At 36.6% G+C, this 17,044-nt stretch overlaps 1 protein-coding gene across 1 annotated transcript in view; it reads left to right on the top strand.

Annotated features, from left to right (window-relative positions):
* Nucleotides 1–17,044, top strand: part of CFAP47 (cilia and flagella associated protein 47) — a 540,470-nt gene that overhangs the window by 48,846 nt on the left and 474,580 nt on the right. The window contains exons 14-15 of the mRNA XM_058712583.1: nucleotides 5,951–6,167; nucleotides 6,473–6,714. Of these exons, the coding sequence (XP_058568566.1) occupies nucleotides 5,951–6,167; nucleotides 6,473–6,714 (459 nt within the window). The remainder of the gene's footprint in view (nucleotides 1–5,950; nucleotides 6,168–6,472; nucleotides 6,715–17,044) is intronic.

The following is a 17,044-nucleotide window of genomic DNA, read 5'->3' on the forward strand; positions in this document are numbered from 1 at the left end:
TTTCAAGAAACTACCAAAAACTTTCCAAAGTGCACCAAGTTACAATCCCACCAACAATGTATGAGGGTTATATTTACTCCACATTCTCACCAGCAGTTGTTATTTTCTTTTTGGTTATAGTTATCCTTGTGATGTGAAATGTTCTCACTGTGGTTTTGATTTGCATTTTCCTCGTGACTAAGATGATGAGTACATTTTCATGCATTTAAATAGACATAAATGTATATTTCCTTTGGAGAAATGTCTTTCAAATTCTTAGCCCAGTTTTTAATTTGAATATTTGCCTTCTTATTATAGATTTGTAACAATTATTTATATATTCTGGACATAAGTCCTTTATCAGATACATGATTTCCAAAGTCTGTGGCTTGGTTTTGTTGTTTATTTTTATTTATTTACTTATTTGTTTATTAAAAATTTTTTTTAATGTTTATTTTTGAGAGAGAGAGAGAGAGAGAGACACAGACTGTGAGCAGGGGAGGGGGAGAGAGAGAGAGGGAGACACAGAATCTGAAGCAGGCTCCAGGCTCTGAGCTGACAGCTCAGAGCCCGATGTGGGACTCGAACTCACAAACCACAAGATCATGACCTGAGCTGAAGTCGGATGCTTAACCAACTGAGCCACCCAGGTGCCCCCTTTTTTTATTTTTTAAATAGTGGTCCTTAACACACAGAAGTTTTTACTTAAATGATATTGAATTTATCGATTTTTTAAAAAAAAATTTATTACAGTTTTTTCTTTTCTAGATCATGCTTTTGATTTCATGCCCAAGAAATCTGTACCTAACTCAATGTCACAAATATTTTTTCTTGTTTTCTTCTAAAATGTTTGTACTTTTAGATATTGTATTTATGGTCTACAATTCCTTTTGAGTTTTTAGGTAGTAAGTTAAGAGTCTAAATTCATATTGCTGTATGTGGATATGTAATTGCCCCAGCACCATTTGTTGAAAATACTATCATTCATCATTGAATTACCTTGTTACCTTTGTCTAAAATCAATTAACCATATATGTCAGGGTTTATTTCTGGACTCTCAGTTCTGTTCCATTGATCTGCATGTCTGTCCTTACAACAGTTCTACACTTTGATACTGTACCTTTAGAGTGTGTACATAAAAATATATGTACTAGTCTGAAGAGGAAGTTTTCATTTCATTCTAGGCAGGGTTAGGGTGGCTCTGAGGGAGATGTGGGCAGAGAATGATTTAATTGACATGGATTTGCTGATTCTCCCTTTAAGGAGAACCCACTACACAAAACACCAAATACCAATTCTTAAATTATCCAGACTAAAGGTGATGTCCAAAGAGGTACAAGGCCAGAGGCAACACAATGGGAAGTGAGTAAATATCTGGGTGGTGATAGCTTATTATGTATGGCTGGTCAGTGGCCAAGTCCTCAGATCAGTGAGGACTATGGGAAATGCCCAAAGCAGGATCTGGCTCTGGGGAAAGCAGGTGACATGGACTGGTAAAAAGAGTTGGCATCTGTCACCATTCACTGAGATTCTAAATGGGAAATAGGATCAGTGCTGTAACTGGAGCTAAACCTCCCTGCCACACAGTGACAGTGAGGCACTTTGGCATGGCAGACTAGGAACTCTTTAGTTCATTGCCTGTCTGGGGTTGCATGTGGAGTTCAGTTCAGGTCATACAGCATTTACTGGGCCTCTCTTTTGTGCAGGGCATGTGATAGGTACTAGGCTCTATAGTCCCAGGAACTTGCCTTTCTTTATTGTGTGGTAAATACTCTGTGTCTTCCAAATTGGTGACTGACTAATCAGATAAGCAAATCTATAAAAATTCAAAAGGAGCAAAGTTAGAGGGCAGTGTCTAGTGTCTCCTCTACAACTCCTCCACCAGCTTCTTTCCCTTCTTTACCTGGTGTCCTAAGTTATTTTATTTTATTTTATTTTATTTTATTGTATTGTATTTTATTGTATTTTATTTTATGTTTATTTTCATTTGTCTTGAGAGAGAGAGAGAGAGAGAGAGAGAGAGAGAGAGCACAAGCAGGGGAGGGACAAAGACAGAGGGAAACAGAATCCCAATCAGGCTCTACCCCATCAGTGCAGAACCTGATGTGGGGCTCGAATTCGCGAACCATGAGATCTTGACCTGAGCTGAAATCAAGAGTTAGACGCTTAATCAACTGAGCCACCCAGGTGCCCCTAAGTATTTTAATAATGACCCTCTCTCTGGGGACAGGGCCCCTGTGTGAGTTTACAAGGTCAGCAACTGTGATGGTGGGAATTTTGTATCACTCTCATTTTTATACCTTAAAGGGGTTTTTTGAGCCTGTGCACAGAACAGGGACTGGAACTATCAAAGGAGATTACAGTGTCAGAAAGTTTTGCTCAATATTTATATTTTTAAAAATTAAAGTGATTGTCAAGAGGCACAATAGAGGATTTGGAGATTAATTGAGACAGTTAGTGAACACTGTTATAAAGTCCGGGTTAAGTCGGACATTATGCAAAGTATTGTTTGCTTCATCAGCAAATGACCAGTCACTTTGGTTTTTAGTTAATGATTTATTAATACATATTATAGGCCAGGCATTATGTTGAACAGTGTACAAACATGGTCTTATTTAATCCTTTAAATGATGTAAGCAACTTATAAGGTAATTGCTTTTATTTCCATTTTAGAGATGAGTAAAGTGAAGCCCAGAGAGCTGGTAAACCTTGATCAGATTGCTCAATATTTAGTGGAAAGGAGTGGATTTGAAATTAGGTTTCTCTAGCCGCACTTTCTGTGTCAGTTTCTCTTTACATTCCTCTTTTACAACCTGTATTTTTCTGTACAGTATTTCTGTCTTAGATTCTTCCCCAACTTCTTTTATGTCTACCTCACGGTATTGTTAAATCAGAATCTAGAATTTTGTATCTGTTTTCATAAAACGTATTATTGGTCTGCAATTTTCCTTTTTTTAAAAGTTTTTTTTTTTTTTTACTATCTTTGTTTTCTCAGAAAGTGTTCATTCCTCTCCTATATTCTGAATGAGATTGTGTAGAATTATATTGTTCTTTAAAAGAGTTCTTCAGAGAAACCATCTGGGAATGGAGAGTTCATTTACAGAGGATGTTTAATTACAAATTCATTTTCTTTAATAGTTGTAGGACGATTCAGATAATCTACACCATTTTAGGAGACTTTTGGTAGTTTGTGGCTTTCCAGGAATCGATCCCCTTTATGTGCATAGAATTGTTTAAAGCATTCCCAAATTATCTTTTTAATGTCTGCGTTGGAAACATCAGTAGTGATATAGCCTCTCTTCTTAATATTGAGAATTGATGTTTTTCTTGTTATTTTCCTTTTAGTCTCAGTAGAGGTTTATCAATTTTATTGGTCATTAAGAACCTGCGTTTGGTTTCATTGATTTTTCTCTGTAGTTTTCTGTTTTTAATTTTAATGACTTCTTATATTTGGCATTTCCTTCTGTTTGCTTTGTATCTTTTATTTGGATTGCTCTTTTTTTTTCTAACTTCTTGAGGTAGAAACTTAAATTGTTGATTTATACCCTTATTTTTTCCTAATATAATTTAGTGATGTATATTTCTTTTTTTTTAATTAAAAATTTTTTTGATGTTTTATTTATTTTTTTGAGAGAGATGGAGACAGACCATGAGCAGGGAAGGGGCAGAGAGAGAGGGAGACAGAGAATCCGAAGCAGGCTCCAGGCTCTGAGCTGTCAGCATAGAGCCAGACACTGGGCTTGGACTCATGAACCGTGCGATCAGGACCTGAGCTGAAGTCGGATGCTTAATCGACTGAGCCACCAAGACACCCAGATGCCCCAGTGTTACACATTTCTCACTAAATAATACTTTCGCTGTATCTCACATATTCTTGTATGTTTTCACTTTCTTTCAGTTCAATACACAGTTGACCTTTGAATAACATGGAGGTTAGTGGTGCTGATAACCCCCCTACCACATGGTCGAAAAATTGGCCTGTAACTTTTGACTCCCCCACAAGTTAACTACTAATAGCCTACTGTTGACCAGAAGCCTTAATGATAATATAAACAGTTGATTGACACATAGTTTGTATGTTATGTGTGTTATATATTATTTTCTTAAATAATAGATTGCAGGCCATTTGCTTCCTTCCTTAAAAAAGGAAGCATTGGGAAAAAACAATATCTGTGATGATGAGGAAAGCAAAGTGTCTTAGATATGACATAAACCAAACTCCTCAATCCATAAAAGAACAAATGGATAAAAAAGGAACAAAAGAACAAATAAATAAATTGGAGTTGATCAAACTTCAGTGTTTGTGCTCCTCAAAAGCAACTAATGAGAGGATAAAAACAAGACATAGGCTGAGAGAAAATTATTTGCAAATTATGTATCTTATGAAGGAATTGCAACAAGAATGTGTATAAAACTTTGGAGATTCAATATTAAGAAAACAAATGACCGGATTAAAAAATGGGCAAAGGGATTTGAACAAATAATTCATCAGTGAAGATATACAAATGAGAAATAAGCACATGGAAAGATACACAGCATTGTTAGTTGTTAGGGAAACAGTATAAAACCACAGTGAGATATGACTGTAAATCTATTAGAATGGCTACATAAAAAAAAAAAAAAGCAAACCCAAAGCTCACCATTTCAGTTGTTGCCAGTGATATGAGTGAGCTGGGACTCTTATACATTGCTAGTGGAATGGGAAATTAACCACTTGAAAACGGGCAGTTTGTTATACATTTATACATACATTTACCATATGATCCATGCATTCCACTCCTAGATATTTGTCCAAAAGAAATGAAATCATGTGTCCAAACAAATACTTGTGGACAAATGTTTTAGGAGCTTTTTAAAAAAAAGTTTATTTTGAGAGAGAGAGAGAGAGAGTGAGTGAGTGAGTGAGTGTGAGCTGGGAAGGGGCAGAGACAGAGAATCCCAAGTAGGCTCTGCGCTGTCAGTGTGGAGCCCTATATGAGGCTCAATCTCTTGAGCCATGAGATGACGACCTGTGCCTAAATCAAGAGTTGGACACTTAATCGACTAAGCCACCCAGGTGCCCAAATGTTTTAGCAGCTTTAATTATAATAGCCAGTACCTGGAAACAATCCAGGTGTTATTTAACAGGTGAAGAGACAAACGTTCACCTGTAATGGACTACCATTTAGTAATATAAAGGAATGGACTATTGACACTTAAAACAACTTGAATGAATCTCCAGGGAATTTGCAGAGTGAAAGAAATCAGAGAAAAGCTGCCAATGTTATATTATTCCTCTCATAAACTCTAGAACATGCAAACTGATACACAGTGGCATAAAGCAGCAGATGAGTGGGTGTCTGGGAAGGGGGGAGTACTGAGGATGATGGGAGGGAGAGAATATAAAAGGACACAAGCAAACTTTGGAGTGATGGATGTTCATTCTCTTCATTGTGGTGATGGTTTCACAGGTATATACATATGTCAACACCTAGGAAATTCCACACTTTAAATGCATACAGGTTATTGTATATCAGTTATGATTAAATCGAGGTGTTAAAAGTAGACTCAGACTTATAATTATTAAAATTGTTATGATATAAAAAACTTTTGTCATTTAAAAGTACTAATTAGTGGGAAAATTACCCATTTCTCTAAATTCTGGATAAATGAACATAAATGTATTGATGGAAGTGGAGAAGGTGTTACAGTGTAAATTCATGTACCAAGATGAGTTATAATGAATGTTAATAATTTTTCTATATAATTTGTCACATAATTAGGATATATTTAATTTTAACCAATAATCTCCAAACACCAAATTATGGACATTTAGATAAAAATCTTGGTTAGTAACTTCTGATATTGCAATAAATAATTTTCTAAGTATCATTTTTTATAAATTAATTGATGAAAATACAGTATGAAGACTTAAAAAAAATAACTGAATACATTTGCCAACACTAAACCTAATAACTTTTCATTTTTTCAGGGCCCTCTGTCCTTAATTTTGGTGATATTTGCGTGAACTCCACAAATACTCGTCTACTGCATGTTGTTAATATGCTACCTATGCATATTTTGATCCAGCTAGATATTAATTTGAAAGAACTTCAGAAAACCAACCAGTTTTCATATGTGATTCCACCTACAGCTAGTACTTATATTTCAATGGTATTTGAATCTCCCACCATTGGAAAATTTTGGAAGTAGGATTTATTTTTTAATTTCTATATGCTAGAATTAAAGTGTCCTTGTGTAGAATATGTATTTACTTGCTTCAGTAATTGTAGCATATGTTACATTTGGTCCTCAAACATAGAAACTATATATACACCAGTTTATAGGATTTGTAGATTGATATTTCAGTGACAGCCTACCGTAAATATTTTGATGTATTGCTTACTAAGGATTAACTGCAGATGTTAATAATATATGCATTTTTGCATGTAACTGAATTCTGTAATTGCAAATAGCTATTATCAGTTCAGTTTGGATGCTTTTGCTGTTACAGGTCATTCACCTTTACAGTGAACAATATACCTGGTGGGCGTATCCTAGTGATGGCCGTTGTCATGCCAGTAGAACTGGAGCTATCTTCTAAAGAGCTAGTTTTGAGACCACATGGCTTCTCGATGAAAACATGTTTTATGGGGACAGTTGCTTTGTATAACCATCAGAATTATTTTGCCAAATTTGAATGGCAACCAGTAAACACAGAAAGAGGAATGGCATTTTCCATTCGTCCAGCTAAAGGTAATAGCTTATTCTATTTGTTTGATTTAGACACTAAATCATGGGCTCAGGCAGTAATCATTTATTGAGTGAGAACTGTATAATGGTCCTAAAAATAGAAGCAAATCAGATAGGGTCACTGGGGCATGTACTTTTTTTTTTTTTAAGTTTGTTTATTTTTTAGTAATCTCCACCCCCAACATGGGGTATGAACTCACAGCCCTGAGATCATGAGTCACATGCTCTTCCAAATGAGCCAGGCAGGCACCCCCTATTGTAACCATTTAAAAAAATATATTTAGTTTTAAATTTATATCCAAGTTAGTTCGCGTATAGTGCAATAATGATTTCAGGAGTAGAATCCAGTGATTCATCCCATACATGTAACACCCAGTACTTATCCCAACAAGTATTCTCCTTAATGCCCCTTGCCCTTTTAGCCCTTGCCCTCACCCACAACCCCTCCAGCAAGCCTCAGTTTGTTCTCTGTATTTAAGAGTCTCTTAGGGGCACCTGGGTGGCTCGGTTGGTTAAGCACCTGACTTTGGCTCAGGCCGTGATCTTTCAGTCTGTGGTTCGAGCCCCGTGTTGGGCTCTGTGCTAACAGCTCAGAGCCTAGAGCCTGCTTCAAATTCTGTGTCTTCCCCTCTCTCTCTGTACCTCCTCTGCTTGTGTCCTCTCTCTCAAAAAATAAACATTAAAAAAATTAAAAAGAATCTCTTATGTTTTGTCCCCCTCCCTGGTTTTATATTATTTTTGTTTCTCTTCCCTTATGTTCATCTGTTTTGTATTCTAAATTCCACATATGACTGGTCATATGATATTTGTCTTTCTCTAATTTCACTTAGTATAATACACTCTAATTCCATCCACATTGTTGGAAATGGCAGGATTTCATTCTTCTTGATTTCCGAGTAATACTCCATTGTGTCTATATGTGTGTATATATGGATATATAAATAAATACCACTCCATTGTGTATATGTATACACACACACACACACACACACACACACACACATACATATACATACACACCATGTCTTCTTTATCCATTCATCTGGCGGTGGACATTTGGGCTCTTTCCGTACTTTGGCTATTGTCAGTAGCGCTGCTATAAACATTGGGGTGCATGTGCCCCTTCAAAACATCACACCTCTATCCTTTGGATAAATACCTAATAGTGCAATTGCTGGATTGTAGAGTAGTTCTATTTTTAATTTTTTGAGGAACCTCCATACTGTTTTCTAGAGTGGCTGCACCAGTTTGCATTCCCCCCAGCAGTGCAAAAGAGATCCTCTTTCTCTGCATCCTTGCCAACATCTGTTGTTGCTTGAGTTGTTCCTGTTAGCCATTCTGACAGGTGTGAGGTGGTATCTCATTGTGCTTTTGATTTTTATTTCCCTGATGATGAGTGATGTTGAGCATTTTTTCATGTGTCTGTTGGCCATCTGGATGTCTTCTTTGGAGAAGTGTCTATTCATGTCTTTTGCCCATTTCTTCACTGGATTATTTGTTTTTTGGGTGTTGAGTTTGATAAGTTCCTTATAGATTTTGGATATTAACCCTTTATCTGATATGTCAGTTGCAAATATCTTCTCCCATTCTGTCAGTTGCCTTTTGGTTTTGCTGATTGTTTCCTTCACTGTGCAGAAGGTTTTTATCTTGATGAGGTCCCAGTAGTTCATTTTTGCTTTTATTTCCCTTGCCTCTGGAGACATGTTGAGTAAGAAGTTCCTGTGGCCAAGGTCAAAGAGGTTTTTGCCTGCTTTCTCTGCTAGGATTTTGATGGCTTCCTGTCTTACGTTTAGGTCTTTCATCCATTTTGAATTTATTTTTGTGTATGGTGTAAGAAAGTGGTCCAGGTTCATTTTTCTGCATGTCACTGTCTAGTTTTCCCAGCACCATTTTCTGAAGAGACTATCTTTATTCCATTGGTATGCGCTGCATACCTCCCTAGCTTTGTGGCTCAAGTTATGCAGATTGTTGTGCTAACCCTCACATCAATTTTCTAGGTGTGTAAAATGGTTTGGTGCTAATCTAGCTGCATTTCAGGGACGAGAGAAGCTGAGAACTTCCATGCTGCTCTGCCATCTTGGCTCCTCCTTGGCATTTACTTTTCCATATATGATATGTAAATTTGATTTGAAAATATGGATCCAGTGTTAGGGTTCTCCAGAGAAAAGAAGCAATAGGAAATATGTATAGAAAAAAAGGGAGGGAGAGGGAGAGAGGGAGGTGAGAGGTTGATTTTAAAGAACTGGCTCATATAATTGTGTGGACACTCTAGCAGGCTGGCAGGCTGGAGACCCAGGAACAAATTGATGTTGCAGTCTTGAATCCAAAGGGACTTCAATTTATTCTCTTCAGGCCTTCAGTTTATTGGATGAGACCCTTCCACATTGTGGAAGGTAATCTTTGCTCAAAGTTCATTGATTTAAATGTTCATCACATCTAAAAAATACCTTATGGGAACATCTAGACTGACCAAACAACTGGGTACCATAGCCCGGTCAAGTTTGGACAAGTTGACAAAATTAATCATCATAGATACGGATGAACATAGTATTGTTTTATTAGTTTCTGTTTGATGATGGTGATAAGATATGATTCAGAATGACATTTTTTTTAGATCATGAAATATTTTAGAAGGATCCACAAATTCCTTATAATCAATATTTAATACAGGTAATAATATCCAGTTAATAAAATTAAGAACTTAAGACTGTCATTTAAATAAGGAATTCATTAATAGAGTGTATTCTCAGAATTACTGTTCTTGATGGTTCCATATATTTGTTAATTGTTACCCTTGTTTCTGCCATTCTCTGGACTCTACAATTCCCCATAATGTGCCTGTTACAAAACTGAGCCCTGTTACTGCTGAAGTGTTATCTAGTAGCCTTTCAAATTCAGCAAACATCATTGTTAGGTGCTGTGAGGATCTCGTGAGTACACAAGGTATCATTTAAAGAAATAATATGGCAAGTTAAAAGTTGAATGATCACTTTAATGTACATGTTATGCCTTTTCAGTTAAATGGAAGGTTCTGGATTTTTGTATCTGCAGTGACTCACATGGTACTTTATAACCAGCTGAAGTCCATTTCTGCTTGATTGCGAAGTAAAAGAAACTTTGGGGTTAGATATACCTGATTTCTTCAAAATGGATCTTAGCTTCTAGCTAGCTTTGTGATCTTGAGAAAAATACTCTATAAGCACTAGGTTTCCTTATTTGTAGAATGAAGAGACTAATATATCTCATAAAGATTAAATGTATGGAAAAGTCCTGTAAAGACTGGCAAAGAGTAGATGCCAAAAGAAGTAGATAACAATTTGATTATGAAAATTTGCTAATTCTGTTTGGACTTCTTTTTTCCCTGAAAATGTCCTCAGAGTAATAACAGCCTATCATGCATTACAGCATATCATGCATCCAGCCAGCCATCCCCATTTTCAATCACTTGCTTCCTGCTTACTTCCCTGTCTTTTTCCTTCCCTCCTTTCTTCCCTGCACTCTTCCCTTCTCCCTTCCACTCCTTCCTTCCTTCCTGATTTTTCATTTATGAATAGTCATCATTTGGGATCTGCATAGAGTATATTTCAGATTAAAGAATAGTACTGGTTTGTAGAAATCTTGCCATAGGTGTATATTCTTGTGAGTGTCGGTCATTTCCAAATAATGATTTTTATATAACTCTACCACTGGTTGTAACAGGGAGTGTTATAAACAAGTTCAGTATTAATTTAAATTCACTTAATTTTGGTATGAATATATATGTGTATATCTACAGTGGAAAATAGTACTGCACTTTCATTAGGGTTAGAGATCATTGATATCACCATATTTAATCTTGTTATTAGCCTGTATTGATTTAAAAATCTCAGATTATAATTTATTAAGCATTCAAGTTATACTTCCATGAATATTTAGCAGATTCATTTGACCAAGCTCTTTTTTTTTAAGTGTATTTATTTATTTTGAGAGAAAGTATGAGTGGGGGAAGGGCAGAGAGAGAAGGAGAGACAGACTCCCAAGCAGGCTGTATGCTCAGTGCAGAGCCCAATGCAGGGCTCCATCTCAAGACCGTGAGATTAGGACCTGAGCCTAAATCCAAAGTCAGATACTCAGTTGACTAAGCCACCCAGCCACCCTACCAAGCTTTTTTTTTTTTTTTTTTTTTTTTTTTAATTTTTTTATTAACACTGGTAAGACTGGGTCCTGCCTCAGTACTAGAGAGAAGCTGAGTAAATAATCAGAGAAGAGAGAGGAAATACTTCTGCACATTTCAGGATTCTAAATAAACCTTCTCTAGTTTTTTTGAACAGGCATCATACAATGGTAGTTATATTATCTGTATTCCAGTTATAGGTTTGATTAAGCACATGGTAAGGCACTGAGTGTGTCTGGAAAGCACAGTCCATGGCCCTTTTCCTTGTATTTCTCCATCTGAAGCAGGGCCGAATGGGTTGGGCTTCTCCTTTGAGGCTGCCATGGAAATGTAGTGATGATGCTTAATTTGTCAAAAGAGAAGTGGGTTTATAATATTATGAACTGGAAGGATGGTTATGCTGACACTTGTTGGAATTCTTATTTTTATAGGGAAGATTTTAATTTTTCATTTTCTTTGGGTTCCTCATAATACCTGTTAAATTTTTCAAAGTACAAAACACAAAGACATGTATTCTAAATATGTTTTTGAGTAAAACCATTAACCTTTAAGTACTTTTTAAAAAATGAGATTTCATTTTTTTTAAATGTTTGTTTATTAGGGAGATGGCAGTTTCTAGGCTGAGGAAGGCCACATAGTAAGGAATGGTAGTATAGGAAACTAGAAGGATTATTGCTCCTTGAAGGCATTGTCACCCTGCAAAGGCAGCCCTGGAATACCTATCTATGGACTTCTGACTGCGTAAGATAAATAAGCCCCTATTTACCTAACCCTCTATAGCAGGTCTTTTGTTACTTACAGACAAATATAATCCTTTTTTCTTGTTTTTAATAATTTGTTGTCAAGTTAGGTCACATACAGTGTAGTCTTGGCTTCAGGAGTAGATTCCTGTGATTCATTACTGATATACAACATCCAGTGCTTATCCCAAAAGATGCCTCCTCAAAGCCCATTACCCATTTTTCCTACTCCCCCAACCCCCCACCCCCATCAACCTTCTGTTTATTTTCTGTATTTAAGAGTGTCTTATGGTTTGCCTCTGTGTTCGTAACTAATTTTTCCTTCCCTTCCCCTAGGGTCTTCTGTTAAGTTTCTCAAATTCCACATATGAGTGAAAACATGGTATCTGTCTTTCTCTGACTGACTCCCTTAGCATAATACATTCCAGTTCTATCTACGTAATTGCAAATGGCAAGATTTCATTCTTTTTCATTGCCAAGTAGTATTCCATTGTGTATATATACACCACATTTTCTTAATCCATTCATCAGTTGATAAACATTTGGGTTCTTTTCATAATTTGGCTATTGTTGATAGTGCTGCTATAAACATTGGGGTACTTGTACCCCTTCGAAAAAGCATCCCTGTATCCTTTGGATAGAATCCTAGTAGTGCTATTGCTGGGTCATAGGGTAATTCTATTTTTAATTTTTTGAGGAACCTGTACACTGTTTTCTAGAGTGGCTGCACCAGTGGCTGCACTATTCCCACCAATAGTGAAGAGGGTTCCCCTTTCTCCGCATCCTTGCCAACTTCTGTTGTTTCCTGAGTTGTTAATTTTAGCCACTGACAGGTGTGAGGTGGTATCTCATTGTGGTATTGATTTGTATTTCCCTTATGATGAATGACGTAAAGCATTGTTTCATATGTCTGTTGGCCATCTGGATGTCTTCCTTGGAGAAGACTCCATTCATGTCTTCTGCCCATTTCTTCACTGGATTATTTGTTTTTTGGGTGTTGAGTTTGGTAAGTTCCTTATAGATTTTGGATACTAGCCCTTTATCCAATATGCTATTTGCAAGTATCTTCTCCCATTCCATCAGTTGCCTTTTAGTTTTATTGATTGTTTCCTTTGCTGTACAGAAGGTTTTATCTTGATGAGGACCCAATACTTCATCTTTGCTTTTATTTCCCTTGCCATTGGAGATGTGTCAAGTAGGAAGTTACTGTGGCCAAGGTCAAAGAGGCCGTTGCCTGTTATCTCCTCTAGGATTTTGATGGTTTCCTGTCTCACATTTTTTAAAATATAATTTATTGTCAAATTGGCTTCCATACAACACACAGTGCTCATCCTAACAAATGCCCTCCTCCATGCCCATCACCCACTTTCCCCTCCCTCTCACCCCCCATCAACCCTCAGTTCTCTGTATTTAAGAGTTTCTTATGGTTTGCCTCCCTCCCTCTCCGTAACTTTTTTTTAAAATTTTTTTAATGTTTATTCACTTTTTGATAGAGACAGAGCTCAAGTTGAGGAGGGGCAGAGAGAGAGGGAGACACAGAATCCAAAGCTAGCTCCAGGCTCTGAACTGTCAGCACAGAGCCCGACGCAGGGCTCGAATTCATGGACCATGAGATCATGACCTGAGCCAAAGCCAGATGCTCAACCAACTGAGCCACCCAGGCACCCCTCTGTAACTTTTTTTCCCCCTTTCCCTCCCCCATGGTCTTCTTTTAAGTTTCTCAAGATCCATATATGAGTGAAAACATATATCTGTTTTTCTCTGACTGACTTCTTTCACTTAGCATAATACCCTCCAGTTCTATCCACATCACTACAAATGGCCAGATTTCATTCTTTCTCATTGCCAAGTAGTATCCCATTGTATGTATAAACCACATCTTCTTTATCCATTCATTAATTGATGGACATTTAGTCTCTTTCCATAATTTGGCTCTTATTGAAAGTGCTGCTATAAACATTGGGGTACATGTACCCTTATGCATCAACACTCCTGTATCCCTTGGGTAAATTCCTAGCAGTGCTATTCCTGGGTCGTAGAGTAATTCTATTTTTAATTTTTTGAGGAACCTCCACACTGTTTTCCAGAGTAGCTGCACCAGTTTGCATTCCCACCAATAGTGCAAGAGGGTTCCCATTTCTCTACATCCTTTCTAGCATCTATAGTCTCCTTATTTGTTCATTTTAGCCACTCAGATATACATGAGGTGGTATCTCAGTGTGGCTTTGATTTGTATTTCCCTGATGAGGAGTGACGTTGAGCATCGTTTCATGTGTCTGTTGGCCATCTGGATGTCTTCTTTGGAAAAGTGTATTCATGTCTTCTGCCCATTTTTTCACTGGGTTATTTGTTTTTCGGGTGTGGAGTTTGGTGAGTTCTTTATAGATTTTGGATACTAGCCATTTTTCCGATATGTCATTTGCAAATATCTTGTCCCATTCCATTGGTTGCCTTTTATTTTTTTTTTCAATATAAGAAATTTGTCAAATTGGTTTCCAACGTTGGTTGCCTTTTAGTTTTGTTGATTGTTTCCTTTGTAGTGCAGAAGCTTCTTATCTTGATGAGGTCCCAATAGTTCATTTTTGCTTTTAATTCCCTTGCCTTTGGAGATGTGTTGAGTAAGAAATTGCTGTGGCTGAGGTCAAAGAGGTTTTTTTCCTGCTTTCTCCTCTAGGGTTTTGATGGTTTCCTGTCTCACATTCGGGTCTTTCATACATTTTGAGTTTATTTTTGTCTTTGTTGTAAGAAAGTGGTGTAATTTCGTTCTTCTGCATGTTGCTGTCCAATTCTCCCAGCACCATTTGTTAGAGAGACTGTCTTTTTTCCATTGGATGATCTTTCCTGCTTTGTCAAAGATTAGTTGGCCATACATTTGTGGGTCCAATTCTGGGGTCTCTATTCTACTCCATTGGTCTGTGTGTCTTTTTTTATGCCAATACAATGAATACTTTCTTGATGCTTACAGCTTTGTAGTAGAGGCTAAAGTCTGGAACTGTGATGCCTCCTGCTTTGGTTTTCTTTTTCAATATTACTATGGCTATTTGGGGTCTTTTGTGGTTCCATTCACATTTTAGGACTGTTTGTTTTAGCTCTGTGAAGAATGCTGGGGCTAATTTGATTGGGATTGCATTGTATGAGTAGATTGCTTTGGGTAGTATCGATATTTTAACAATATTTCTTCTTCCAATCCATGGGATGTTTATCCATTTGTGTCTTCAATTTCTTTCATAAGCTTTGTGTAGTTTTCAGCATATAGATCTTTTACTTCTATGGTTAGGTTTATTCCTAGATATTTTATGGTTCCTGATACAATTGTAAATAGAATTGATTTCTTGATATCTTTTTCTGTTAATTTATTATTGGTGTATAGAAATGCAACCAATTTCTGTACATTGATTTTATATGCTGCAACTTCGCTGAATTCACGTATCAGTTCTTGCACTTTTTTGGTGGAATCTTTCAGGTTTTTCATGTACACTATTACATCATCTACAAAAAGTGAGAGTTTGACTTCTTTTTTGCCAATTTGGATGCTTTTATTTCATTCTGTTGTCTCATTGCTGAGACTAGGACTTCTAACACTGTGTTAAACAACAGTGGTGAGAGTGGACATCCCCCGCATGTTCCTGATCTCAGGGGGAAAGCTCTTAGTTTTTCCCCATGGAGGATGATATTAGTGGGACTTTGATATATGGCTTTTATGATATTAAAGTATGTACCTTCTATGCCTACTTTCTTGAGGGTTTTTATCAAGGATGTTGTACTTTGTCAAATGCTTATTCTGCATCTATTGACAGGATCATTTGGTTTTCATCTGTTCTTCCATTAACGTGATGTATCACATTGATTTGTGAATTATGAACCAGTCCTGCAGCCCAGGAATGAAGTCCCCTTGTTCATGGTGAATAATTCTTTTAATATACTGTTGAATTTGATTTGCTAGTGTCTTGTTGAGAATTTTTGCATCCATGTTCATTGGGGTTATTGGCGTGTAATTCTTATTTTTCATGGGGTCTTTATCTGGTTTGGGAATCAATGTAATGTTGGCTTCATAGAATGAGTCTGGAAGCTTTCCTTCTGTTTCTATTTTTTGTATCAGCTTGAGAAGAATAGCTGTTAACTATGCTTTCAATATCTGGTAAAACTGCCCTGTGAAGCCATGTAGCCCAGGACTCTTATTTGTTGGGAGATTTTTGATAACCAGTTTAATTTCTTCACTGGTTATGGGTCTGTTCAAATTTTCTCCATTTTGTTGGCATATAATTTCTCATAGTATTCTCTAATAGTTTGTGTTTCTGTGGTGTTGGTTGTGAGATCTCCTCTTTCATTTGTGATTTTATATATTTGGGTCCTCTTTCTTTTCTTTTTGAGACGTCTGGTTAGGGGTTTATCAATTTTGTTTGTTCTTTCCAAAAACCGACTCTTAGATTTATTGATCTGTTCTTTTTCCTTGGACTGTATATTGTTTATTTCTGCTCTAATCTTTATTATTTCTCTAATATTTATTATTTTTCTTCTTCAGCTGGCTTTGGGCTTTCTTTGCTGCAGTGTTTCTTGTTTCTTTTGCTGTTAGGATAGGTTCTGTGTTTGGGACCTTTCTTGCTTCTTGAGATAGGCCTGGATTGCAATGTATTTTCCTCTTACGACTGCCTTTGCTGCATCCCAAAGGGTTTTGGATGGTCATGTTTTCATTTTCATTTGCTTTCATGTATTTTTAAATTTCTTTTTTAATTTCCTGGTTGGCCCATTCATTCTTTAGTAGGATATTCTTTAACCTCCATGTATTTGGAGGCTTTTAAAATTTTTTCTTGTGGTTGATTTCAAGTTTCATAGTGTTGTGATTTGAAAATATGCACAGTATGATCTCAGTCCTTTTATATTTGTTGAGGGCTGCTTTGTGACCCCAGTATGTGATCTTTTTTGAGGAATGTGTACATTTGAGAAGAATGTGTATTCTGCTGATTTTGGATGAAAAGTTCTAAATATATCTGTTAAGTTCATCTGGCCCAATGTGTCATTCACAGCCATTGTTTCCTTACTGATTTTCTGTTGCTTTTGAATGAAAATTTCTAAATATATCTGTTAAGTCCATCTGGTCCAATGTGTCATTCATAGCTATTGTTTCCTTACTGATTATCTGCTTAGATGCTCTGTCCATTGTTGTAAGTGGAGCATTAAAGTCCTCTACAATCACAGTATTGTTATCTGTATGTTCATTTATGTTTGTGATTAATTTATTTATATATTTGGGTGTGTTTCCATGTTGGGGGTGTAAACTTTTACAGTTGTTAGCTCTTCTTGATGGTTAGGCCCCCTAATTATGATACAGTGTCCTTCTTCATATCTTATTATTGTCTCTATTTTTAAATCTAGTTTGTGTGATATAAGTATGGCTACTCGGCTTTCTTTTGACATGCAGTAGCATGATAGATGGTTTTCC

Source organism: Neofelis nebulosa, chromosome X (assembly GCF_028018385.1).
Source record: "Neofelis nebulosa isolate mNeoNeb1 chromosome X, mNeoNeb1.pri, whole genome shotgun sequence".
Taxonomy (NCBI): domain Eukaryota; kingdom Metazoa; phylum Chordata; class Mammalia; order Carnivora; family Felidae; genus Neofelis; species Neofelis nebulosa.